The following is a 27,905-nucleotide window of genomic DNA, read 5'->3' on the forward strand; positions in this document are numbered from 1 at the left end:
TTTTCAATTAATTCTTGCAAGTTCTTTCTAATGCTAAAAAAAACGAACTATACTCTGCTTGACCAACTTTATATTATGCTACAGTATAGCGACCAATAGCGCCACCTATAGAGTTAATCGAAACTCATGAGTATAGTGCTGCCTCTAGCGGGTTAATATTGCAGGATTATGATGCACAAGCACCCACAATACTATGTTTGTTTTTTAAATGTCAGCTAGATGGCTCTGAAGTAAAATATTCAATAATTATTGCCAAAAGTAAAAATATGTATACAATTTAATAAATTACAAGACAAGAGTTATTTGTGATATAAAAAAATGTATATACCAAATCACTTATATTATAACATTTTACAAAATAGATTGTGCATTGATTTAATAAAAATAAACAAAACAAGCAATAACTGATAACTGGCAACATTGTACAAACGTCAAAATAAAATTTTCTCTCCGGTTGCAGAGGGATATATTGTTGTAATTTTTATAAAATTAATGTATCTCCAAATAATGATGCATTAAGATAGTGCAATATTATAAATACGGAGTATTATAAATTCGTGAAAATGCTATATTTACCCGGATAACTCGTAGTTTGAGGTCGGGCGATATGTCCTGACAACTGCTAGGCTAAGGGAGTATACAATAATAACAGAGCAGTATATCGTGTAATAATCGGTCGAAGATGTTTTCGAAATCGATGACGAGTAAGGATACGTTCCTGGAGCAGACGAAAGCCGCTCGGGAGGAGCGGGCGCTCGAGAAGAAACGGGAACAATCTGCTGTGAAGATACAGGCGTATATACGAGGGTGGCTGGCGAGACGAAAATTCTTACGAATGATACTGTGAGCGCAACCCATAACACTTTATTTAGATATTAGTGAAATCCAGTTAGCATATTTTTTTAAATTATTACAGGATCTTAATAAGTGTTATTCTTTTAAAAGAAATCTTAAATCCAGTTTTAATTAAAACTGCGTTAATTATAGTTAGACAATACTACCTACTTGAGCGTAAATAATTTATTGTCATAAATAAATATTAGTGTATAACTACAATGAGGATAAACATGCAAAGATGGTGCATCAATAAATTCTGTTCATTCTTTGTTTAGTGTTTGATGAATATCGAGTATCAAACTAAATAAAAAAATACTTACCTATATACCACAGACTTTTCTAGGGTTCCAATTGGAACCTATTATTATGTGTGAAGTGGGGATATTCCTTTTCCATGCACCTTTGGTAACATTCATTTTTCTTATGTATGAATTTATTTCGCGCATAAAAGGGGGCTGTGCCCAGCAGTGGGACATATATAGGCTGAATTATTATTATTATATTATGAATTTATTTGACATGGTTATATGTATCCTATTTGTGGAAACACATGCATATAAGTTTAAAAGATTCCATGTGTAATTCCTATAAGTTTACTTATTAACTGCCCAATCCACCACCAACTGTGGTAGTGTATAATGAGTTAATTTCCTTATTTATTACTGCTTACAAGTAAGAAAGAGATTGTTCCTATATTAATTATAAATATTACAATAACTTATCCTTACAGGGATGAATTTGACCTCCTCCTTCCCGATCCACCGATCACACAAGATGAGCCCGCTCAGCCTCTTGAGCTGGTCCCAGCTCTGGATGTCTACAAAGCGGCCAGTCAACTGTTTTTGGTATTCAAGAAAGAGAGAGACAGAAAGAGATTTGAGAAGCTGTGTAAATACATTGTGCAGAGTCTCCACTCTGACTCGGTGAAGATGTCTTATGTTGGAGTGTTTTTGAATAAAGAGTACAGGTAATTATGGCAAAAATATATAATAAATTGTTTATACGACAACGGTTTCACTGACTTGAATTTTTAGTCGCTATTGGCCGAGTGAGTGAAACCGTTGTCGTATAAACAATTTAAAATATGTCTCACGAAAGTTAAATATCGAAAATATATAATGTTGACTGTTAACATCAGATTCATCAGCTTGTGTATCCTATATTTGAGAAACAACTCTGATAGTATTTCCAACAAATTATAGTCATTACCTATGGTTCGTTTTTTTAGCATTAGGAAGGAAAGAAGGTAAGCGATCTTGACATGTCTTTTAATTAAAAAACGCTTTTTAAAAATCAGTAACTATTATTTATGAAAGCAGAAGAATATAAATGATTGTATTAGAATCATAATTGTTACATATTTGCCGTAACTTATTTTAAAAATGTGTTTTTCAAGTAAAAGACACATCAAGATTGTTTACCTTATTTCTAATGCTAAAAAAAGGAACTATAGTCATTAGAATAGTAACAAATTCATTCCCACTAAGTGCTACAGGTTACGCTCGTAGCTCGTAGCCACGGTTTCGCCGTATGGAGCGCGTAGTGGCTACGAACAGTGTACCCGACAGTTGGGTTCTTGGCGCTGAATGTATTAAAGTTACTTATCACACATAATCCTAGTATTCTAAACAATCCAATGCAACAAGTTATAAAATAACCACAAGGGACTTCTTTGTGTATACATATTAATATACAAGCCGGGTCATAAGTAATTAGTTCATTTAATTGTATTGACCCGCTGCACTAAGCTGTTGCTATGTTGAGTCATTCTACAGGGTAAAAATAGCTCAGGATTAACGATATTACGTTAATTATATGCATGTGACACGCAACATGCAATGTTTCTTATTAAGGTCGGGTCTAGAACAATGTAACATGTAATGTACTAATGTTATATGGAAATGAAATGAAAAACCATATTGGTTAAACTGTACAGGTTTTGTATTCTACATTATACAAGGTTGGGCCATTGTAGCGGGTAAAATTATATCTGTGAAAGATGATTCAACCCTTCTGAAATGTACAAAGACATTGTATACCTACACTGTTTAACTGAGTAGGTACTTTAAAACACATTTTCATGCTCACATTAATACGAATTTGATTGTGCGACTTGGTATCGTCTTGGGTCGTCCCATTCGTTTTTCGTCAAGTTCTTAAATTAGTCCTATTCTGCTTTCGTCGCTCATTCTACATTGAAAGCCTCCGACGATTGTAAGGAATGTAGAATGACTAGAATGAGTGACGAAAGCAGAATAGGACTAATTTAAGAACTTGAAGAAAAGCGAATGGGACGACCCAAGACCATACCTGCGACTTTAGTTCTCTAATTTCTCTAAGTTAAAACCAGCGTTCTTGACAGCCACATACATGTAATGAACACTATATCAATCTGCGAGTATATATACCTACTTCAGCTGTCAAATTTTCGGCTATAATACTCGTACGTTGATAGTATAATCGGCAAGATCATCGTATTCATCGTACAAGCATCCACATGATTGCCTGTACAACGCAACGCCCGGCGATTCCTTTCATTCCCTTTGATACGTGCCCGAAAAACCGAGAACTCACGGGTCGCAAGCGATATAGACGATGACTGGCGGGGACTACCGAGTATGCCCTCTATTCTATCGTACCCGCCAGTCATTGTCTATCATCGCCGATAGTATAGAGGAGCCATTATACTAAACATCTTCCTTTGCCTTGAAATCATTTGCCAACCAAATCAGACAAAGGTTACTACTAGTCAGTTTTTAATAAAAAAAACTGTTTCAGTTTGCGATGGATAGCCCACATCAAAGACCTGCTTTTCAAATGCTGCACATACCTCGAGGAGCTAAAACCAGAGTCACCCGTAGACATGCAGAGTATCCTTATCTTCCTGCACACATTGGTTGCCTTCACCGCGACCAACACTTGGGCCATCACCCGGATGAAGAATTTTGAGAAACTCCGTGGAGGGATGAACCAGTTATGTGCCAATGTTATGGGCTCTCTGTTCCACAAGGGATATTACTTGACTTTGAAGGTTAGTCAAAAGGAGTCTCGTCCGGCATTGACGATAACACTCCTGTAATGTAATCATACATCATAGGACGGAATCATTGTTCTTTTTATCTAATGGCTTCAATGAAAATTTGATTAATGGCGACACGCTTGTGGCACCACTAGGATTTCAAGCTCCTATGGGATACAACCGCCTACCCTCACATGACCACCTGAGTGGACCACAACCAGTCGAAAATATCTTAGGAGATTGCCCACTAATAATAGCCATTTTCAAAATTACCCGGCTTTTGAAGCTATACCAATGCACTTTAACAGGCTTTCTCTTCTATTTAATTATGTAGGTATTTGCATCAAGATCTAACAATATAAAAAGATCACATCGCTAATCATTTACCTTTATACAGATATACATATGTAACAATCTTTTAAAATTTAAAACACATGGACAGTATTATGAATCATTTGACCAGACAGAGCAATAACCCATTACAACTAATGAAAGTGACATTCAACTGTTGTTCATTTTCATTACATAATTTACGTTATGTGACTCGTGTATCTATTATTATATTTGTATCTTATTTTCTTGTAACCTTCTGAACGACCTTACACGTTTTGAACAGAAACGTAACATGACTATAGGTATTGGGCAGAGATATATATAACTCCGTATAAGATAAATAAAGTCTAAGAAAAAAACGTGCATCGGAAATCAAGAAAAAGTAATTCTCGAATAGATGGCGCACACACCTTTGGCCTATTCTCGGCTAGATGGCGTTGACGACACCGTTTGATATTTAACAATTTTAACACATATCAGTGAAAGAACATGGGTCAATATGGACTATGGAACAATAAATATTAAAAATCATTTATACGTAAACATATTTTGATTAATTTATACATTTACAATTTTATTTTAAGTTTTAATCGTGTGTCGATAGATGGGAGTAAATGTACCGTGACTACAAAATTTACTTTGGCAATAGCCCTCTATACTATCTATTCTCTTTGGTATTGGGAATAGGATATGTTGAGCGCGATTTAAACCCCAACATTAAGCTAAGCCATATAGCTGTCTCGTACAACCAATCCAATGTCATATTAGTTTAATAGTATCCTGTTAAAAAAAAAACAGCTGGTAGAATTCTACTGAAACGTCGGAAAATGTAAAAACAATGAAATTATGTACATATACTATCTCGTTAGACCCGGTATAATCACTAAATATGTGTACAAAACGCGAGAGTTAAAAAAATTACGTTAAGTTACAAATTTAAAACATCCGAATGCCTATCCGAACGCTGATAGTACTACAGTCGGCAAAATGATTAGCTTAGCATCTCTGTATACATATTTCTATGCAGGGGTGCTAAGCTAATAGTTTAGCTGACTGTGCATAGAGGAGGTTGCCAAGTTAAGTTTTTTACCTACATATACAGGCTTAAGAAAAAAAAACAACCCTTTTTGACTACTTTGTTTTGTCACAATAGACAATGCGGTTAAATATAGTTTACAAATGTAAAATTGCTGCTTTTTGTTAAACATGACACACCAGTAAGATAGGGAGCAATTATGAGGTCATGCCAGTGAACTGTGTTATCGCTGGTTATTGTATAAAATGCAATTATTATCTAGCAGTTACAACACTTTCTAGGTGATATAACTGCAACATGGTGACGTCATTAGCGTTTACATTTATGTTAGTACTTACAAGTAATAAATTAATCCTCTTTATTTGCGTAAAACCCAAGTATTATAGTGGCGTGTCCATTTACGGCGAAGTTGTATGTGCATATAATGAGAAAGTTAAATACTTTAGGGAGTGGTGTGGGGGATGTAATAAATAGGGGCACAAGTAAAATGAGGTACTTCGAAATTTATGACTTTTTTATTAAACTCGCCCCAGTTTTATTAATTCAGATAACAGGCCTGAAATACATGCAACAAGCAATATCAAACCTTATGGCAACACGAAAAGTAGTTCTCATACTCATATTACTCATAACACCGGGGGCTTGTTTGATAAATCTACATATTAAAATATAATAATAATCCTTGTACATTTATAACCTTTATTGGTATTGCTGCATTTAATGATTAGTTATCTATCTAAATAGAGCCGGAAGGAGACAAATATGCTCTTACAAGCGCTTTAATATGTTCTTTAACTGTACAAATGTAATACTTTAAAAATGTTTTAATCTAAACTGTTATTTTTAGTCACTTCTCCTTCGAGGGTTGTGTCGTGAGAAAGTATGCCTCAAGAACGTCGCCTTGACAGCCGTGGTAACGCTCTCCCTTCGGCCGCTCGTCTCCGCTCAGTTCTCAGAGAAGCTGCTCACTATGTACATCATACAAATATTGTCTGTGCCAACGCTGGTGTTCCATATGCAGCAGATCTCGCCTGAAGTAAGTAATGTAAATGATGTAACATTGAACAATTTAGGTCCTAAAACACTTCCTTGGGGTACTCCATGTTTTACAAGTCTACTATCCGACTTATTATAAACGACAATATCATGTTGGGCGAAGCACATATCTGCAAGTCCTGTGTATTGCTTTTTTCCATTAATACAGGCCCAGGAATATTAATTTTTAAACAAAATATCTTAATCGCCGAAGTCAAACGCTTTCGTGAAGTCCATAGTGTTTTTTTTATTTTCATTTCAAATTAACATTACTAATAACTTCTACCCCTTTTAAATAGCCCGGGATAACACTCTTGTAGCTATAATCTTCACAAGATTTTTTTTCAACAGTCCATTACGGCATTCCGTACGCACGCCATGTTCGACAAATGTCTGGAGTTCCTCAGCACGGATCAGAACATGCGGATAGTATTCAACACGCTTGAAGGGAACTACGCGCTATGTCTGCTTGCTAACTTGGTTCAGTTGGCGCATTTAGAGCGCGAGCATGCTATGGGGGAGAGCTATTATCCTACTTTTGTGGTAAGTGTTCTAATATTATGATGAAAAAACAAAATTAAACCGAGCGGATTATTTAATCAACAGTGACTCTTTTTTTTAGTTTGTGAGTTTAGACTCCCTGATACCAATAGTTCATAACACTACTGCTATTTATCTGTATTCACATTCGTGCAAATCGAGTCAACTATGATTATACTTAATAAGCAACAGGATCACTTTTTTTTGTACTTTTCACCTCTTCCAAGTTCTTCTACAGTGTTATTCAAGTCAATACAAACTGATGACAAAGTTTCACTGCAGACGTCTAATTTTTTCTCTTCACAGGTTTTCCTTATTAAATCAATTCTACGTTCCGTAGTTTTTAATTCTTCTTGTAATTCTATTAGTTCGGATTCATCTTCGCATATAGGATATATTGCTTCCATGCCGCCGGTTCTTATAATGTCTGTGCGCAGAGTAATGTTGGCAGGGTCTGACCAATATGCATCGATGCGAGGAGTCCCAGTCAATTTACGGTAAACTTTAATTTCATACCGTTTACCAGGGCAGGGCAGTTTTAGCTTCGCTTCGCAAACGTTGATCGGAATGCCTTCATATTCACGTGTGCAAGTGACTCGCAACGAGGAAGCGTTTAGCTCTTGTTGTTGCATTCCTGGCAGACGATATGTCACTTTATATTCCAGCGGTGGACCGAAATTATCCCCGAATGTAGTGCCAAGTTCTATCCAAGCCACCACAGCGCTTTGCGGCCATGTTTTTAAAAGCTTCAAGCCGACGACAGAATCAATCTTTTTAATCTGGTCCATGTTGAAATGATAATATGTCTCATTTGAGCAAAATATAGGATTGCAAGATTGCAACAAGAGAGACAAGTTTTCACCGACCTTCAATCCGTGGCTCCATACATCGTCCATGCTCCATTCGCAACTTCTAGTTTTTTTAGTCCCGATATGATCCTCGTACAGACGCATAATATTCCCATCTTCATCCTCGTAAAGTAATGTGAAAGTTACATATTGACCCACCACTGACCAATGACAGTTGATTTGAAAATTATATTCGATGCACCAGAAATTCTCAGCCGCTGGGGGATAGTCGAAAGCAACAATTAAACTAGCACTTCCATAGTTGAGCTCGTGTTCGCATTCATACCACAATTGCAATTGTTCTTTTTCGTGTCGTTTCGTTGCGACTACAACAGTATCGTTTAACCTGCGAGTCTGTACGTTTTGTCCGTCTTTACGGATCCTTAGATCTGAATTACCTGAGCATATTACTTCATAATCCTCACCAACCGGCACCATATAATTAACTTCATTCCCAATCCGCTTATATTGCACATTAGGTGATTTTATAGTAATAACAGGTTTTACGTTTACCGTCAATTTTGCGACACAATTAGTTCCTTCATCTACGCACGTGTATTCGTGGGATTCTATCTCAGGCTTCGCGATCAGCATTATCGTTGTCCTGTTAATAATTTTCGTAGGTTGCATACCGTCATCCATACCGTTCGTTTGATGTATCATGTTGAGATTTCTGGACTGTGTCCCGGTACAGAAAATTGTGATGGTGTGCCCGTACTGTGCGATATAATTGTCGTAGTACTGTTCAACTCCGTAGATCTTGAGGTGCGGGCCCCAGCAGGTTCGCCCGCCGGGCAGTGCCGCCAGCAAACACAGCGCCACGAGCACGCGCATGTTGCTCGGTGTCACTAATTATACTGACCTAGTCCTTCAGTAATGACAGTTTTTTTGGGACTTAATTATGAATAATTGCAGACTTCCTCACGGGCAACAGGGTTGTGCCGGTTGGAATTGCGATATTGTTTAGGATTATATGTTTTTTTGCTTGCATTTTTTCGCTTAATATTTACCAACTCGTACCTACACAAGTATTTAATAATTATGATGGTCTTAAAATACTTGCCATTTTAAATAAACGGTCATATGAACTACCACAAATACAATATAAAATATGATATTTGAACATTTGAAAATTTTGCAACATGATGTACAAATTTTGTATTCACCTATTTTCAGACCGCCATCCATATCGCAGCACTTGTTTTCAGGATAAACCCATGAATTCGGAAACGCTTAATTAGTCCAATAAATATCAAATAACAAATGACTAAAACTATGTAGGTACAGTCGTTCGTTTGTCCTTATACTATTCACGCTGTCGTTTGGTTACAGTGAGATAATAATCATATTTAGGTACCTATATAAAACGCCTCAAACATAATAACATTGCACAAGTTTGGTAAACTGAAGAGAGTTTTCGCTATTAGTATACCTACACGCACTCGATAAGAAAACAGAGAAATGCAATCAATCACATAGAAACTTATTTAAAATTAAAATAGTTTTGATTAGGTGAATAAAATAGAGCTCCTATAATCAATTTTCTGAACACCGCCATTAGAAAATAATTTTAAGTCGAATTATTCTAATGTGTATAACATATTTGTCAACAGCTGGTAGTCACCCGCTTCCTGGACTCGTGTCAGCAATACGTGGTGTGCAAGAAGGGCAACCTGAGCAATTGGCACCCGGTCCTCGGCTGGTTCTCCCAGAGCTTCGACGCGTATCTCCCGCCCACTATGGGGAACCTTCGCACGCAGGTTAGACATGCTCAACAGCTAGTGTCAGCAATACGTGGTGTAAGAAGGGCAACCTGAGCAACTGGCGCCCGGTCCTCGGCTGGTTCTCCCAGAGCTTCGACGCGTATCTCCCGCCCACTATGGGGAACCTTCGCACGCAGGTTAGACATGCTCAACAGCTAGTGTCAGCAATACGTGGTGTAAGAAGGGCAACCTGAGCAACTGGCACCCGGTCCTCGGCTGGTTCTCCCAGAGCTTCGACGCGTATCTCCCGCCCACTATGGGGAACCTTCGCACGCAGGTTAGACATGCTCAACAGCTAGTGTCAGCAATACGTGGTGTAAGAAGGGCAACCTGAGCAACTGGCACCCGGTCCTCGGCTGGTTCTCCCAGAGCTTCGACGCGTATCTCCCGCCCACTATGGGGAACCTTCGCACGCAGGTTAGACATGGTCTACAGCTAGTGTCAGCAATACGTGGTGTAAGAAGGGCAACCTGAGCAACTGGCACCCGGTCCTCGGCTGGTTCTCCCAGAGCTTCGACGCGTATCTCCCGCCCACTATGGGGAACCTTCGCACGCAGGTTAGACATGGTCTACAGCTAGTGTCAGCAATACGTGGAGTAAGAAGGGCGACCTGAGTAACGTGCAACCGGTCCTCGGCTGGTTCTCCCAGAGCTTCGACGCGTATCTCCCGCCCACTATGGGGAACCTTCGCATTAACTCACTAACTTCATGTTAACTCCAGGTTTAACTGGTTAACCCCCGGGTTAGTGAATGGTGCAAGTGACCCTAAGAGATTGATTTTTAGACGCGATAACGTCTTATAAATCGATGAACACCGGTAGCATGCACGAAAAAGTGTCACGTTGTGAACGGATCTCCATGGTAACGTTACGGCCACGTTATCTTATGACGCATATATAGCAGTTGCAATAAACATCCTAAAGGTAACGAATCGTTTCAATTACTTCCCACATCGCACGTTATCACGCAAAATTATCGTCCGTAAACCGACTTTACAGACAACCATTTTTTCCTTCAGCTCTCTCTCCTATGGGGAGCTCCGTTGCTGAAGAAAATGCTGTCATCTCCGCTGAAAGAGATGGTAGACGCGGGTGTGAGCGGGGAGGAGGGCGCGGGGCCCTCGCAACCGTCCACCCCGGTGCAGAGCAATAACCCCGCCGCTATTATAAGGAGGGCTTTTGAGGCTAGAACTAATAGGTAATTATCGGTTTTACTAGGATAGCGGTGCCGTCATATAGCGGCCGTCTCCATACTAAATAATACGGCTAAATATGGATGTCGTAGTATTTGTATGGAGACGGCCGCTATATGACGGCGCCGCTATCCTAGGAAACTAGAGCATAAGTATAGTAAAAGTGACCGCCATATTGAACTTGTGAGTTCCTAGGTCGATTGCTTACAGTTTCATAGGGTCATTGCGTCAGTTTACCGTCCAGTGCGTGTTTCCGTCCCCTTGGCGTAGTTGTTACAAAGAACTGCGTATCTTTTGAATATACAGATATATATTCAAAATATACGCATTTCTTGACTATATACCTGGGCATATATTCAAATTATATTATACTGTAGCAACTACGCCAAGTGGAAGGAAACAGGCACTGGACGGTAAACTGACGCAACGACCCTATACGTTAAAACTTGATATACGAAGATTATAATTAATCATGTCAGAAAATAAGTTTTTGGCAAATATTTAATTTTTGGTACAAGCTTTTATCGCTGACTGTACTTTTCTTACGACAGACTACTAATACTGACCGAGACAATTCTAAAAACCCCTAACACAATTAGGTTGCGTTGTTTCATCACAGAGTTCCTATGGTCATCTCCTGTCTCCATCATCAGATCAGCTCGATGGTACCATAATATTGCATTGTCATCCGATTTATACATGCATGCAAAATTTCAGCTCAATCGGAAACCGGGAAGTGGATCAAATTTAACTTGCAAGATTTGATTACAGACAGACAGACAACGGTCAGGTGAAACTAAATAAAAGCTTGTAAAAAGAATCTTTAACTTTACTTTTTAACTTATGGCGCATGATAAATTGAACCTTAATACGTTTAACGTCCTTAATCAACTTTATTTATATTTTCAGAGCTAATGCAAATAAAAACTACAGGAAACTAGGATCTCCCGATTGTACCAAAGCTGCGTTAATATGCTCGATGTATCACACGGCATTGCAGACTATGACGCAGGTTAAACTAGATATATTAACAGGTAAGACATCAACATCAACATTTATTCAGCAAATAGGCCACAAGGGCACTTTTACATGTCAACATTGAATTTGCATAAAAGCAAAAATAATAACATCAACAATTTTACAAAATAAAACTAACAATTCAATCTAACGTATTACAATTACTAAGAGATGTAAATGGTCTCTTAATGTCGAATTACATACAAAATACAGATACAAAACACACAAAAAAAATCTATCTAAGATTAACACAACGTCTAACTTATAACTTAGCACCGATAAAATCGTCAAAGCAAACTGTAATATTGCGCCAGATAAGACGAAAATACCACTTGCACTGCGTGTACTATCACTATCAAATTCGTTGCAGACTTATCTTGGTCTGACTCTAGGCGATTTTTTTCTTAAACCGATCTTAGGGTCGGTTACTTCATGAAAATTCGGGAGGAAATAGCTTTTTTTCTATGTACTTGATGGCTACCGTTCCTTAACCTACCAACGGTGCGGCAGCTGACGTTCACGTGGTACCATTGTACCTCTCCTTTAACCCTTTGTACGTCACTCGTTCAACGGACCGGATTTAGTTAAATTATGTTTTATCCCTTCCTTACCTATGATATTTTATATGTAGATAAGCCATACACTAACAAATCAAGGGAAAAAAATGATGCCAACCAATGCTGCCAACGACACGGCAGCATTAGTTACAATTTGTTTACAACTTCATACGCAAATGCGTAAAAGAGACGGCACAATTAAAAGAATACCTAAGTAAAAAAGAGACGGCTAGTGTTTGTCACTTGCGCGTGAATTTGGTAAATCAGTGATACCACCATAACACGACGGGAAACAGTGAATATGGCGCGAAGCGTAAAACTTATTAAGAAAAAAAAAATCAGAGACTAAGATGTTTGACAGAAGGTGCAAATCATTTTAATGCAGTTTTATGTAGTACGTGTACTCGCTACCGAAGTAAAAAGTTTTCATATTTAGTTATGTAAATAAAAGATATTATATTATACTCTTTATTCATCATTTTTCTTATACTATAGAAACATTTTGACAAAAAGCAAACTCAATAACAACAAAATCCTTTATTTTACTAACAATTTTATGTTATTAATAATTGTTACTGTGTGAGAAAATGAAATGCCTGACAATAAATACTAATTTTGTAGTAATCTTTGTATAAACAGCCATATACCTATTTACTTAATTGACGCGACCCGGACAATAATATGGCCAATAATAATCTTTAATTTGCCAATTGTTGTACTTAAATACGTTCAAGTAAAAAACGTCAATATTAAAGTTGAAATTTAAGTATATTTCTTTTATTTGTACGACAAGCACCAAACAATGAATGCAACTTACCATGACGTGTCTGCTATGATAATCTATGTACGCAGTTGGTGCGTCCTTGTCATTCTCGCTGATGAGAACATAAACTTATCTCGTTCTGTCAGCCGGCAAAAATGGCGGCTGGGTTTATTTAATTCAAGATTAAACCGAAGAAAAACGGGTTATTTCAGCTTTTACTTACCAATGATATGTGACGCCGTCAATTTTTTTGCGCTTCCGCGGATAATTTGAGCATTTCAACATAACGCAGGTCGGCATTTGTTGCTTAATACACGTTATTTGTGGAAAAGTATTAACCGGTGTACACTTCGCGCTTGCGTCAGGCGGACTGAGACAAACTCGTACACATGACACGAGGTGAGTGCTTCAATTTTGGAACGTGTATAACACATCTACATATAAAATATCATAGTTCCTTACAAATACATAAGTCATAATGACAGAACTATATTTTATTCAATATTTTTTTTTTTTTAATTTATTTAGAAAACAAACAGCCTTTTACAAATAAGTCTTACAAAAATGATTGAAAATAGGCCTAAAGTTTCATATGTTACTAGGTTGACTATTACAATAAAGGTAGTAGGTTACTTAATTATAAATTACCCGAAGGTATTATATAGTTGTGAATACTACACGCAAATAAAGTAAGAATACAATGCGAAATACAACTAGAAACCATTTTTCAATTACTAGAAAACAAAATATGCCGAACTTTGTCCTTGAAAACGGACAAACTATGAACAAAAATGTCTATATCATTAAGCGATTCATTATACATATTACAAGTGCGTCTAAAGAAAGAATTTTTAGCATACTGTGTGCCACAGGAAGAAATAGAAAAGGTAGGTTTAGAACGTGAGTGGAACCGAGAAATTTTGAAGGAAATGTTTTCTAATAGTGGGTTGGAATCAATATGATTTCTAATAATTTTAAATAAGAATAAAATATCTAGATATGCTCTTCTTTTTTCAAAAGGAGGAAGTCTATGTCTAGCTGCTGACGAAAGATAGTCACAGTTATAGCGGCCGGTTCTATAATCAAGGGACTTACAAAAAATTTTTTGAATCCTTTCAAGTCGAGACTTATGAATACCGAAATGTGGGCTCCAAACAACACTACCAAACTCCAAAATACTACGGACGAAAGAGTAATACAAGACTTTTAACGTGAGCGTACTTTTGAATGGTTTACTTAAACGCAAGATCATGCCTAACTCTTTATAGGCTCTCGTCACAATATTATCTATGTGTTCATTAAAGGAGAGTTTAGCGTCCAGAGTAATCCCTAAATCTCGAATCGACGACACACGTGAGACACTGCTACCAGCTAGTTTATAATCAAAAGTGATAGGATTATGTTTACGGGAAAACGTGATAGTATAGCATTTCTCAGCGTTTAGGATTAAATGATTTCGCTGACAATAGTCCTCAAATTGTGACAAATCGGATTGTAACGCAACACAATCATCATAATTTCTAATAGTCTTATATATTTTAGTATCGTCTGCGTAAAGAATGTGGGAAGAACTTTTAAGAAATACATACCAGATGTAATAAACTAAAACCCGTTCTGAGCCATGCCGGATCCAAAGGTCCCCATCACACTAGCAGCGTTACCCCGCTGTATGGCGATGGAGACCTATTGGACAGAATTATAATGATGATGATGATGATGTTATTAATGACAGATAAAGACAAACGATTCATAGCTAATTTAGGCACAGAATAAATAATAGTACAGTAGAGTCCGGTTATAACGACGCTCAAAGGACCGCTGATATTACGTCGTACTAACCGGACGACGCACTAAACGAACTGCCAATTAAAATATATTTTTTAAACAAAATAATTGCATTATTTTGTATTTATTAATAGATATAATCAAAGAAAAAAAGACATTTCAATTAAAATATTTATTTTAGTTAGTATTTCAACCAAAGGGTTGAAATACTAACTAAAATAAATATTTTAATTGAAATAATCTTCAATGGTTCAATGGAGAGACTTTTGTGTGCTAAGAAGAAGGTACTTTTGTAGGCAAGACTCATCATCCGCAAATTACTCGAACCCCGTAAAATAAAAGTCCTAATTCTTGGGAATCTAATCAAGATGACAATCGTACATCGACAATCAAATATTGCATATAGGTACAGAAATATTGCATTGTCACCCAACTAAGATAATTGTGTATATGAAGTTTAAGCTCAATTAAATAATGAGATTTAGGTTTTATTTTTTTTGCAAAATTACGAAAAGTCGCATGACTATTTCATCTTGCTGCATGCGTATAGGCAAAGGGGGAGAGGAGTTGAGTGCGCGGGACACAGTAAGTTTCTTACTAACAATTTATTTGTAAACACTACGTCGCTCGTCGTTGTAACCGGACTTGACGGACGGATTTTGTGTCAATTTCCGTCGTTAAAAGCGGTCGGTCGTTATAAGCGGAGTCGTTCTAAACGGTTGTACTTTCATAGTAGCTTGTACTAAAACCAAACAAATGCCTAGACTTACGTCGCTATAAGCGGTTGGTTGTTATAAGCGAAGTCGTACTAACCGGATTCTACTGTACTAGGTACAGAAGACTCACTCTCTAACAAAACGCGTCTGTCACGATCAGCACAGATATGGCCGCTAGATGGCGACAGCGCCACGCGCGGCTTATGGCAAACCCCAAAATTGGGGTCGAACGGATGGACTTTTAGCTACCTATATCAAAGCGACGAAATCGCGGAGTGAGCCACGCCTGATTTAGGCCACTAATGCTTTAGTTTCCTAGGATAGCGGTGCCGTCATATAGCGGCCGTCTCCATACAAATACTACGACATCCATATTTAGCCGTATTATTTAGTATGGAGACGGCCGCTATATGACGGCACCGCTATCCTAGGAAAACCGATCTTTACGCGTTTACGAATAACGCAATAAGGCTTTGCACATGGAATTTTACACCTCATTAAATTGTATATTTCCAGGTCTTTGCAATCAAGACGAAATATTATATTCTCTGTGGCAATTCCTTTGCACGTTGGGACCAAGCTGTGGACTGAAATCATTTCTCGATCTCCTAGCTGTAAATACTAAGACGTCGGCGCCAGAGTTTCAGATGTTGATACTCTTCGCGGATTGTATGACGCATTATGTTACGTAAGTATACATTGATTATGTTTTGAAAGACTTAAGATTTTATTCAGTTTCGCATGTCATTAATGTATAAATGACGAGTAAAAAAAATGGTATTTAGTATAAGTTTGTCTTATTTTTAGGATTTTAGATGATATGGAAATGTATGAGCAACAGGAGCCATTCAAGCTGCAAGACTTTATAAACATGTCACAGTTTCTGAACATGTTCGTCTATAAGTCTATTATGAATCAACTGTTTGGTGAGTAATATTTTTTTATATAACATAAAATAAATAATTGTATACAAAATCTCTCCACTCAACAGTTTTATTTTATGATTAAAAAGTAGGTAGCGTACATACTACACACATCTCACTAAGGGCTCCAGTGGCCGAGGTCATATTCGAATCATTCAGCGGTGGCTGCTGGCGCCATAATGCTAATGCTATATTCTCTAGGGCATACGGCCACTATGTCCCAATTTCCTAAGTAAAAGTAATCTTTGAAAAACTTAACTCATTTTTCCTTTGTTCACAGATCTGAAAAACATCCAAAGCAACGAACTATTCGCTTCCCTACACACACTATTACTCGTTCTATACCGACGCGACTGCCGGCGCTCCTACACGCCCGACAACCACTGGCTGGTCCGAGAGATCCGCGAGGGGCAGTTCATGGCAGACTTGGAAAAGGGCAAGAAGCCGCAACAGGTAAACTAGACCTTATTCCGTCGCAATACAGTTGTATATTGGTATACGCACGGTCGAATGGTAAAAAACATACAAAGCAACGAACTGTTCGCTTCCTTCCACACACTGTTACTGGTTCTATACCGCCGCGACTGCCGGCGCTCCTACGCTCCCGACAACCACTGGCTGGTCCAAGAGATTCGCGAGGGGCAGTTCATGGCGGGCTTAGAAAAAGGGGAAAAGCCGTAACATGTAAATTAGACCTTATTCCGTCGCAATACAGTTCTAAATTGGCATGTCTCCGAACGGTGAATGGTAAAAACATCCAAAGCAACGAACTATTCGCTTCCCTACACACACTGTTACTGGTTTTATACCGACGCGACTGCCGGCGCTCCTACACGCCCCACAACCACTGGCTGGTCCGAGAGATCCGCGAGGGACAGTCTATGGCGGACTTGGAGAAGGGCAAGAAACCGCAACAGGTAAACTAGACCTTATTCCGTCGCAATACTGTTGTATATTGGTATACGCACGGTCGAATGGTAAAAAACATCCAAAGCAACGAACTATTCTCTTCCCTACACACACTGTTACTGGTTCTATACCGACGCGACTGCCGGCGCTCCTACACGCCCCACAACCACTGGCTGGTCCGAGAGATCCGCGAGGGGCAGTTCATGGCAGACTTAGAAAAGGGCAAGAAACCGCAACAGGTAAACTAGACCTTATATCATCGCAAGAAGGTTGGGAATCAATTACTTGACTCCGACGGTAGTATGATAACGATAAAGTAACATTTAAAGCAACGAATTATTGGTCTCAGTACACAACGTTTCGTGCTATAGGAAACCGTTTGCGCTGGAAGATTTTATAACAATAGTGTTTTGTGTTGTGTGTTGTGTCTTGGAGAAAAATAATCTATGCAGCTCTTTTTTTTTACAGGTGCTGGTGCAAAAAACCCCGCATATGATAGCGCATGGTGAAAGAGTCAGGCTGTTCAGACGCGCTGTTGCAGACGAGAAGGTAACACCCAATTTCTCATGTTTATATACGACACGGTGTTGTGTGTGCCTCTCACAATTATATCTGTAACCTTCACTTATCCTCAGGTGGTGCTAGGCTTAACAGAACGTGCCTGCGGAGGCCGCTCGACGTTAGTGACAGTCCGTCGAGCGCGTCTAGTAGAAGACGGTTATAGACAGTTAGCGGCACTGCCTAGTCGTGCCCTTAAAGGGGTAGTGCGAGTACGCTTTATAAATGAGCAGGGGCTTGATGAGGCTGGTATCGATCAAGATGGCGTTTTTAAAGGTTAGTGTCGTGGCAGGGTCGTCATGTAAGGACGCAGATGGTGTTATACCTAAAAGGCCTATAGATAACAGAGTACTCAAGGACGTGGTATGGGTACAACTTACAAACGAGCAGCTTGATGAGGCTGGTATACACCAGAACGGTGACTTCAAAGGTTAGTGTGTCCAGGCAGGGCCGCCATGTGAGGACAGTTCATATGTAATGGCAACAGAGCGAACAGGGTTTACAGTTTACACCACACTGAGAGAAAAATCATCACCAGGAATTAAAAAACAAAAGGGGAAAAAAATGAAGTTTTAGTAATAATTGTGGACGTTTCACTATTTCTGTAAAGTTTATTTATTTCTACAAACAGCTCAGTAATCCCAAATATAATTTCAACAAACAGATAATAGAAATTGCAAGAACTAATAGAAATCGCAAAAGTCAATTTGTTCCTATTAGTTAACTCTCATTGTCCCCGGATTAAGTTTATTTTTGTAATTTTAAGTGTATTTTTGTTGTACTTTTCTCTCAGTGCAGAGCAGTATCTTGGTAGTTGGTTGTTACTGTTGTTAGTGACTTATTAATTCAAAGATGCAAGTATAAAGATACATGTTTATCAATAGCTCGCGGACTGTACGCACTGACTTCATTATAATACCTCTCCAATATCTTAATTTATGTTTATTTTTTTCAGAATTCTTGGAGGAGACAATAAAGCGCGTGTTCGATCCGTCTCTGAATCTGTTCAGAGTGACGAGCGAAGAGCGCCTTTACCCATCGCCGACTTCTTGTCTCCAGGACAACCATCTGCAACTCTTCGAGTTTATAGGCCGAATGCTGGGAAAGGCCGTTTACGAGGTACGAGTGCAATCACATCACTGACGTTAACTGTATTGGCTACTGCTACTGCCAATCATTTCATCATTGTTTGCTTTAGGGCTGATTTAGACGGCGCGCGAGCTCGCATGCGATTTTAGTTACATTGCGTCCTGTTGGTTACGGCCAATACCACCGACCGATCAAAAACCGCAATGTAATGAAACTCGCATGCGAGTTCTAATTGAGCCCTTAATTATACAGGGATTAAACATCAGGGTAGGCCCAATATAATTAGTTACCTACGTATGTACCTCTGTTTACAAATAAATATATGATTTATGTAATCGTGATAGTATCACGTTATACCAATAGGTCCAATAACCAATAATGCAACTTTATTTTACAAAATAACTAAATTTTATACAGTAGCTTTTAGTAAACAAAACAGCGCAACAGCATACATAACTAGATTTTGCTAACAGCTGACAGTATTGTTGAGGATACAAAAAACTACCAGTTTCTCTATTTTTTAGTAGTACTATAAGAATTACAGTAACAAACAGTGCCGGATTTACCACTAGGCTGAGTAGGCTGAAGCCTAGGGCGGCAGATTTTAGGGGGCGGCAAATTTGGGTCAAAAAAATATTTTATGTGCTGTTCAGATAGGGTACACCAGAATTTATTTGTAAAATTTGAATAACAAGCATAATTTGTCGATTTCGCCGCCCTCTGTCATGTCAAGACCTTTTTGAAGTACGGAACCCTGAAAATGTACCTACCATTTTCTCGAAAATTTTCGCGCTCGCTACGCTCGCGTTTTCTTTAATTAAGTGCTTGCATTATTAGTGACCCATCTGACTACATTGTAAGGTCGTCGATTCTTGTATCTTCGTGGTATTATGGGTTCCGTTTTTTTCCTTTTGAAGTACGGAACCCTAAAACTGTACTTACCTACTATTTTTTCGAAAAATTTCGTGCTTCTTTTAACTAACTACAATATTTGTGACCCATCTGACTACATTGTAAATTTGGGATGGTCGTCGATTCTTGTATCTTCGAGGGATTATGAGTTCCGTTTTTAGGGTTCCGTACCCAAAGGGTAAAACGGGACCCTATTACTAAGACTTCGCTGTCCGTCCGTCCGTCCGTCCGTCTGTCACCAGGCTGTACCTCACGAACCGTGATAGCTAGACAGTTGAAATTTTCACAGATGATGTATTTCTGTTGCCGCTATAACAACAAATAGTAAAAACAGAATAAAATAAAGATTTAAATGGGGCTCCCTTACAACAAACATGATTTTTGACCAAAGTTAGGCAACGTCGGGAGTGGTCAGTACTTGGATGGGTGACCGTTTTTTTTTTGCTTTTTTTTTTGTTTTTTTTTTTGCATTACGGAACCCTTCGTGCGCGAGTCCGACTCGCACTTGTTTACCTTTTGAAGTACGGAACCCTAAAAATGTACCTACCTACTATTTTCTCGAAAATTTTTCGCGCTCGCTACGCTCGCCTTTTCGTTTAACTAACTACATTTAATTGTGACCCATCTGACCATATCATTGAATGATAGCACAGAACCTAGTAGAACGCCAGCAGTAATGTCCACGCTATCGGAGCAGCTTCCGTCTACTATACGGCTCATATGCGTCTACCGGATAAAAAGCTAGCGATCCATTTGTATAGCATAGTCTCTCGAGCAGACTAAAGAGGTATCCAGACGGGACTGACGAAATCAGTCGATTTGTTCAGGAAAATAATTGGTCAATCTCATCTAGCGTCCACACGTACACAAATTAAATCACTAATTTGCATTCTACTATGAAAATTGGCATTTTTGTGTCCGCACCTGCTGATGTGATCGGGGAATCAAATTGGTATTTGCGTCCGCACGGCCCTGTTCGATCGGAGGATTTCATCAGATTGGCGAAAAATTGTCTCGTCTGGATACAACTTCAATGCCAGACCCGACCGAACTCCTTAGCTATATCCAGCCTGACTGCCAATGCCTCACCTTGATTCTCAATGGCCAAAACCCAGCGGTACCCACCGGTCACCGATCAGATCAGGCAAATATAAAGAGCTTGCATCGTCATTGAATGACAAAAACGGCCCATATAAATCTGTATCTAGAATGTGACATTAGTGACGTCACCTTATATGCATTTTAATATGGCTATATGGTGTTGTACTATAAAATTAAACGCCTCTGACAGGAAATTATTTTAAAACCTTTAAGCGCGGCGGATAGGGGCGGCAAAATCGGTATAGCCTACGGGCGTCAAATGTCTAAATCCGGCACTGGTAACAAAACAAAAATGAATTACATATTGCTTATACTGAACTAACTTTCAGGGTATCGTAGTAGATGTGCCTTTTGCTTCGTTCTTCCTGAGTCAAGTCTTAGGGCAGACCAACCAGGCCCTGTACAGTTGGATAGACGAACTGCCGTCGCTCGACCGGGACTTGTATCGGAGCCTTACGTACATCAAACATTTCCAGGTAAGTTTATTTCTAATTATTGGTCTTTTTAAGGGCCACTTGCGCCATCCCACAAACCTGGGGTTAACCGGTTAAACCGTTAACTCAGTGTCAAATTGTACTGGTAACCATGGTAACTCCAGGCTTAATCGATTAACCCCGGGTTATTAGGATGGTGCAAGTGGCCCTAAGTGTATTTTCTATTCCTGTCGTTTATACAGGATGGCCAAAAAATAAGTGCATTCCCGTTGCCAGGGAGGTTTTGGGGTTATACTGAGCAACTTTTACTATGGGACTGACCCCGAACTCGCGCGAAAAAAAAATTTGGCTGTCTCATACATTTAAGCTGCTCCATTTTCTATGGGAGGGTATATTTTTTTGTGCGTTTTCGGGGTTGGTACCATAGTAAAAGTTGCTCAGTGTAATCATATACCTAACCTCCCTGGCAACGGGAATGCACTTATTTTTTGGCCACCCTGTATAGGTAGTATGTATATGTCAATGCAAAGAAATAACAAAGACGAAAATTCGTAAAATTAACTACTCTATTATCAGGGAGACATTTCGACGTTAGAGCTGACTTTTTCCGTGGATGAGGAGCGATTAGGCGAAATCGTCACCCATGAGCTTGTGCCGGGCGGGAAGGCTATTCCTGTCACCAATGAAAACAAGTAAGTTATAGTAACAAGTAGAGATGCACCGGATATCCGGTTACTATCCGGCCATTATTTTACTTGCCGGCCGGATACCGGATAGTGAACTTCTATCCGGCCCACTACCGGGTAGTAACATTGCTTGATTTCGGAGTAAACAAATTGGATTTAAGAAACAGACACGGTCATAATTGTACTTGTTTATTATTTTAAAACAATTTAATCATTTCACTGACTTGCACGCGCACTCATTTCGAACTAGGGAATGCAAATCGGTTATTTTTTGTATGGAAATAACCGCGGTTTCGGTTAATAACCGATTATTTCCATACAAAAAATAACCGAAAATAACCGATTTGCATTCCCTATTTCGAACCTAGAAATGAGTCCGCGCGAACGTTTACTAGGAAACAGGTCAAACCTGCAGAATGCGCACCTGAAAAACCGAAATGTAGGTGTAGTTCCGCCGGCCGAATATCCGGCGGCCGAATACCGGATATTTGGCCAGCGTCCATGCCGGATATCCGGTATCCGGCCAAACAACTATCCGTTGCATCTCTAGTAACAAGTAAGTCAATAAAACTGATTTTGAGGTTGATGTTTACTCAGGGCCGTAGCTAAGGGGGAAGGGGGTATTATGGGGCACCTTAAAATCCCATTGCCCTTAGAAATACCATCAACTTTGGTAATATAGGTATTGCGCCTTACCTGTAATTACGGCTGCCCTATATTATATTCAACTCTGGCTACGGCCGGCCCTGTGTTTATTGCTCAACCTCGTTCCATGTTCCAAGCACCAAAGATTCTGCTGGCGCTGCAGCTTCTTCAGCCGAAAGCCTCAAGCGCCGCAAATATGCCGCTCTGGGAAGCAGCTACATATTTGCGGCGTTTGGTGTCGAAATTTTGGGGCCGTAGGGGCCAAGTGCGCGTCGACTGTACAATTGTGTACATAGACTTGTCGGCGCGCCTAATAGAGGCTTCTGGTGACCAGAGGGCTGGCCACTATTTCGCCCAGCGTATTAGCATCGCTATACAGCGGGGAAATACGGCCAGCCTGGCACCTTGCCCGTTGACTTGCGATCTGGGGCAAATTCTTTATCTATAGTTTTGTAAGTTTTATTGTTTGTTTATTTTTTTCTTTGCTTTTATCAATAAAGAATAAAATTGCTCAACATGCTGTAGCAAACGGACCAGTGGTGTGCCATTTACACAACGACAGTGATATAATAGCCCTCACCATTCAATTGACCTTCTATCGTAATTTTACTGTACTTTCTTGAATTTTCACAAATTTGTCTGTTTCATAAATTCCGGCTAATGTGATGCAGCTGATTTCTATGGGACAACCAAATTTTTTTATAGCGATTTCGGCATTGGCTCCATGATAAAAGTTGTTCACTATGACCTATATATAGTACCTATGCAGAGTATGAACGGTGGTTAAAATTTCACCCTGTATAACTTGATTGTTGTGTTGCAGGATAAATTATATACATCTTATGGCGCATTTTCGAATGCATACGCAAATTAAAGACCAAACGAACGCTTTCATCAAAGGCTTCCGGACCATCATAAATCCGGAATGGTTGTCTCTGTTTTCAACTCCAGAGGTAAGTACCAATCAGAAACTTCGTTCTACAACTCTATTCTATGTTTTTTAAATCGTTTTAGAGCTATCTGAGCGTAATTGGAATCTTTTCTTTGCAGTCATAAAAATATTTATCTAGGTAATTACATACAAAATACTGGACATAACATTACTTTGTATTTTTCTGAACGAGAATTATTACTACTATTGAGTGTCAATAAGGCGCCAGCCATTTGGATACGCACGATAACAAAATGTGTCAGTTGGCACAAGCTAAAAATCGAAGCAAGACATTTAAAGGCTCCCCCACACGATGGGCCGGCGCCTGCCACTCCAAGGGACGCAGCCATGCGGAAGAATGAGATGGCAATATCACTTGTTCCCTCTAACGCATAAATGCGTCCCTTGGAGTGGCCGGCGCTGGCCCATCGTGTAGAGGAGCCTTAACACTCATTTTTTCAGCTCCAACGTCTAATAAGCGGCGACAACGTCCCTCTCGATCTGCGCGACTTACGGCGTCACACACAATACTACGGAGGCTTCCACGACTCACACCGCGTGGTGTGTTGGCTGTGGGACGTCCTACAGCGAGACTTCACCGAGAACGAGCGCGCCATGTTCCTCAAGGTACGTTCACTACACTTGTTCTTGACTTACTAGTAAACGATCTAGACCTCGGGTCAGAGGGCCTACCGCGAATCACGTTCGAGGTGTCGCCTCCCTGTCACACTTACGTACGAATTTACAAGTGCGACAGAGAGGCAACACGTTGAATGTGGTTCGCGGTAGGCCCTCTGATAAAATCTGCGTCGTATTCTCACTGGCTGTCGAAAAGCGAAGATTCGTGAACGTCAGCCGCTACTCCGTTGGTAGCCCTCCAATCACAAAAGAGATCAATTTACTACACGATTTGATTCACATTAATTATTGTTACGAGGATAAATTACACAAAAACATGTCTTTTAAGTAAGTAAGTAAGCTCTTTATTTGCATTAAATTTATTATTTATAATGTTATTATTTATTGTCCGAGTAAAATTAAAATAACGTTAAATTATGGTTACAGGAGATCCGAAACGAAGATTTATTAAAAGGAAATCCGTATGTAACGTAACATTTGTTGTTTTAGTTCGTGACGTCATGCTCCAAGCCTCCAGTGCTCGGGTTTGCGCACCTCAAGCCACCATTCTCTATACGATGCGTCGAGGTTGGGGATGACGAAGACACTGGCGACACAATAGGTAATGTACAGCTTTTGACTTACTTAAATTAATGACCCATGTCCCCTAGAGGTAGGGAATGCAAATCGGTTATAACCGTAACCGAAATATTCGGTTATAACCAAAATTTCATAACCATACCTAATAATAATATTGGGAACTCGAATCACCGGTTACGGTTATTTTCGGTTATTTATTTATGACTTAAATTGTATGTTTATATCATCTAATGACTACAAAATCCTGCCATTTTTGGCTGTGACGCCTGTGACTATAATTTTTGTAATTCGTGGACTGTAATAACAAAAATATAGGCAAATTTACTTCCCTTATTTATGAAATATTTTTATTGACTTTTACTGTATTTGGTGTGTTTTATTAAGAAACGAAGACCTCACATTTCCTAATACTGTAGGTACTAAAACAAAGATTTTTGTATTTTTTTAATTACTTGATTGTAAAATTTATAAGTTTTCGACGAAAATAACCGTTACCGATTATAACCGATATTCGGTTACTTTTCGGGCATATCCGTAACCGAAACCGGTTATGAAGTTTGGCCGGTTATTGCATTCCCTAGGCAGAGGGCGTCTACAGTGCGCCGCTGTCTGGATCGGTCTTGAACTTCGCTATAAGTCTGCTTTGGACGGCAACGTTTTCGCTTTTTACAAGCTTTTATTTTGTTTCACCTGACCATTGTCTGTCTGTCTGTAATCAAATCTTGCAAGTTAAATTTGATCCACTTCCCTGTTCCCGATTGAGCTGAAATTTTGCATGCATGTATAAATCGGATGACAATGCAATATTATGGTACCATCGAGCTGATCTGATGATGGAGACAGGAGGTGGCCATAGGAACTCTGTGATGAAACAACGCAACCTAATTGTGTTAGGGGTTTTTAGAATTGTCTCGATGAGTATTAGTTGTCTGTCGTAAGAAAAGTACAGTCAGCGATAAAAGCTTGTAGCAAAAATGAATTTTTTGCCAAAAACTTATTTTGGGGATTCCAGTCTAGGGTTTGCCTCGGTACGTGGTCAGTATCCCTCGGGAGTGTATGCGCAATCCAACTCCAATTATGGCGTTTGGTCTGTTGGTGGACCGGGGTCTCATTGCAGAATCTCCACAGATCTGTATGAGTCGCAAACTAGTTTGCCTAGTGCTAATGGGTAACATTGTTTTAACTATCCATTTACCTTAAAACGTACGCCGTATAGGGCCAACTACTTCTGCTGCCATATTATCAGCTGCACTACTTTAAGCGTATAGTATTTTCTTATCTATGATTTATAGTAAGTTAATTAAAAATGTTTGTTACAGGCAGCGTTATCCGCGGTTTCTTCACGATCCGCAAAAAGGACCCTCTGAACCGTCTGCCCACTTCATCCACCTGCTTCAATCTTCTCAAACTGCCCAACTACCAGAAGCGGAGTACGCTGCGCGACAAACTACGCTACGCTGTTAATAGTAACACTGGCTTCGAGCTCTCATAAATATGGAGTAGTTGTCAAAAGGTGTGGAGAATGACTCGGTGAACCGTCTGCCCACTTCATCTACCTGCTTCAATCTCAAACTGTCCAACTGCTAGAAGCGGAGTACGCTGCGCGACAAACTACGCTACGCTGTTAATAGTAACACTGGGTTCGAGCTCTCATAAATATGAAGTAGTTGTCAAAAGGTGTGGAGAATGACTCGGTGACCCGTCTGCCCACTTGATTCACCTGCTTCAACCTGAAACTGCCCAACTATCAGAAGCGGAGTACGCTGCGTGACAAACTACGCTACGCTGTTAATAGTAACACTGGCTTCGAGCTCTCATAAAATGTATGAATATGGAGTAGTTGTCCAAAGGTGTGGAGAATGACTCGGTGAACCGTCTGTCCACTTCATCCACCTGCTTCAACCTCAAACTGCCCAACTATCAGAAGCGGAGTACGCTGGGTGATAAACTGCGCTACTCTGTTAATAGTGCTACATACTACGCTAAATGGCTGAGTAATACCGAAAGAGCAAAAAAGTTTTATAGCATGTCGAAGGCAGCATGAGTGGGAGTTTAAAATCTTGTAAAACACTAAAAAATACTAGCCACGGGCCACGGTAGACGTTCAAGTGGGTGTCATCTATTGGGCATTAGTATGTCGAGGACTGAGAAGTTTACCTTATGTTTCTCCCTATCTGAACTAAATATTAGTTACGGTTACATAATGTAGGGAATTGATTTGAATAATTTAGAACATAATTGTACCACATTTTTATTTTGGATGTTAATATATATATGTACAGTCGCCATCAGATATATCGGAGCGGCCAAGTTGCTCAAAAATATCTGAGCACGCCTCTATTATCAAGGCGTTAGAGTGCGTGTTCAGATATTGTGAACACCTTGGCCGCTCCGATATATCTGATGGCGACTGTACAGGCAACAGACGCATTGCAAAAGAAAATACTTGAGTAACTCTTTGAACAGTGGCACATTTGGTTAAAATGCATACTCGTTGCATGGACAAGTTATTTACATTTATGTCTATTTACAATTGAAACAACATATAATGTGGCTAAGGGTGGCAGTCCACCTGTCCAATTTCTTTGTCCAATGTGTATTTTGTCTCACATTTTGCTCAATGAGAGAGTGAGACGCAATGAGATTGAGCCAAGATATTGGAGAGATCACCCTTACCGCTAGACTACTACCAAGGCTACCAACTCAAAAATTATGAACACGAAACAAATATTATTTGAAATAATAAATTTTACGAAGGAAAATGGAGGGAAACCTTAACTTTGTTATGTATGAAGCTTAATATTACTGATACGAATTATTTATACTGTATCTGTTAGGAATATTAGTTCTTACCGGCCCGGCCAAGACATTGCGCGACCGGCTACGGCGGCGGCGTGGGCAACCATAGGTGGGAACGAAATGTTCGATCGCTGTGTCTCGCTCCAACCTATTGTTGCCGCCGCCGCCGTCGCTGGTCGCGCAATATCTTGGCCGGGCCAGTAATGTTAGATTACTGTCATAAATTAGTTATTGTATAATGTGTGTGCGTGTTATAATA

General features: G+C 39.4%; 1 protein-coding gene across 1 annotated transcript; it reads left to right on the forward strand.

Annotated features, from left to right (window-relative positions):
- The first annotated feature begins 456 nt into the window (after window positions 1-456).
- Window positions 457-27,149, forward strand: LOC134665452 (ubiquitin-protein ligase E3B). Its single transcript, XM_063522427.1, has 20 exons — window positions 457-843; window positions 1,568-1,804; window positions 3,616-3,868; window positions 6,073-6,261; window positions 6,612-6,803; window positions 9,262-9,408; window positions 10,430-10,608; window positions 11,513-11,637; window positions 15,958-16,129; window positions 16,249-16,367; window positions 16,645-16,817; window positions 17,742-17,822; window positions 17,909-18,107; window positions 18,787-18,950; window positions 21,263-21,409; window positions 21,944-22,059; window positions 23,522-23,651; window positions 24,092-24,256; window positions 24,758-24,869; window positions 26,167-27,149. The coding sequence occupies exons 1-20, from the start codon at window positions 683-685 to the stop codon at window positions 26,337-26,339; spliced, it is 3,234 nt and encodes a 1,077-aa protein (XP_063378497.1). The 5' UTR covers window positions 457-682; the 3' UTR covers window positions 26,340-27,149.
- The last annotated feature ends 756 nt before the right edge of the window (window positions 27,150-27,905 follow it).

The sequence above is a fragment of the Cydia fagiglandana genome, chromosome 6 (genome assembly GCF_963556715.1).
Source record: "Cydia fagiglandana chromosome 6, ilCydFagi1.1, whole genome shotgun sequence".
NCBI classification, from domain to species: domain Eukaryota; kingdom Metazoa; phylum Arthropoda; class Insecta; order Lepidoptera; family Tortricidae; genus Cydia; species Cydia fagiglandana.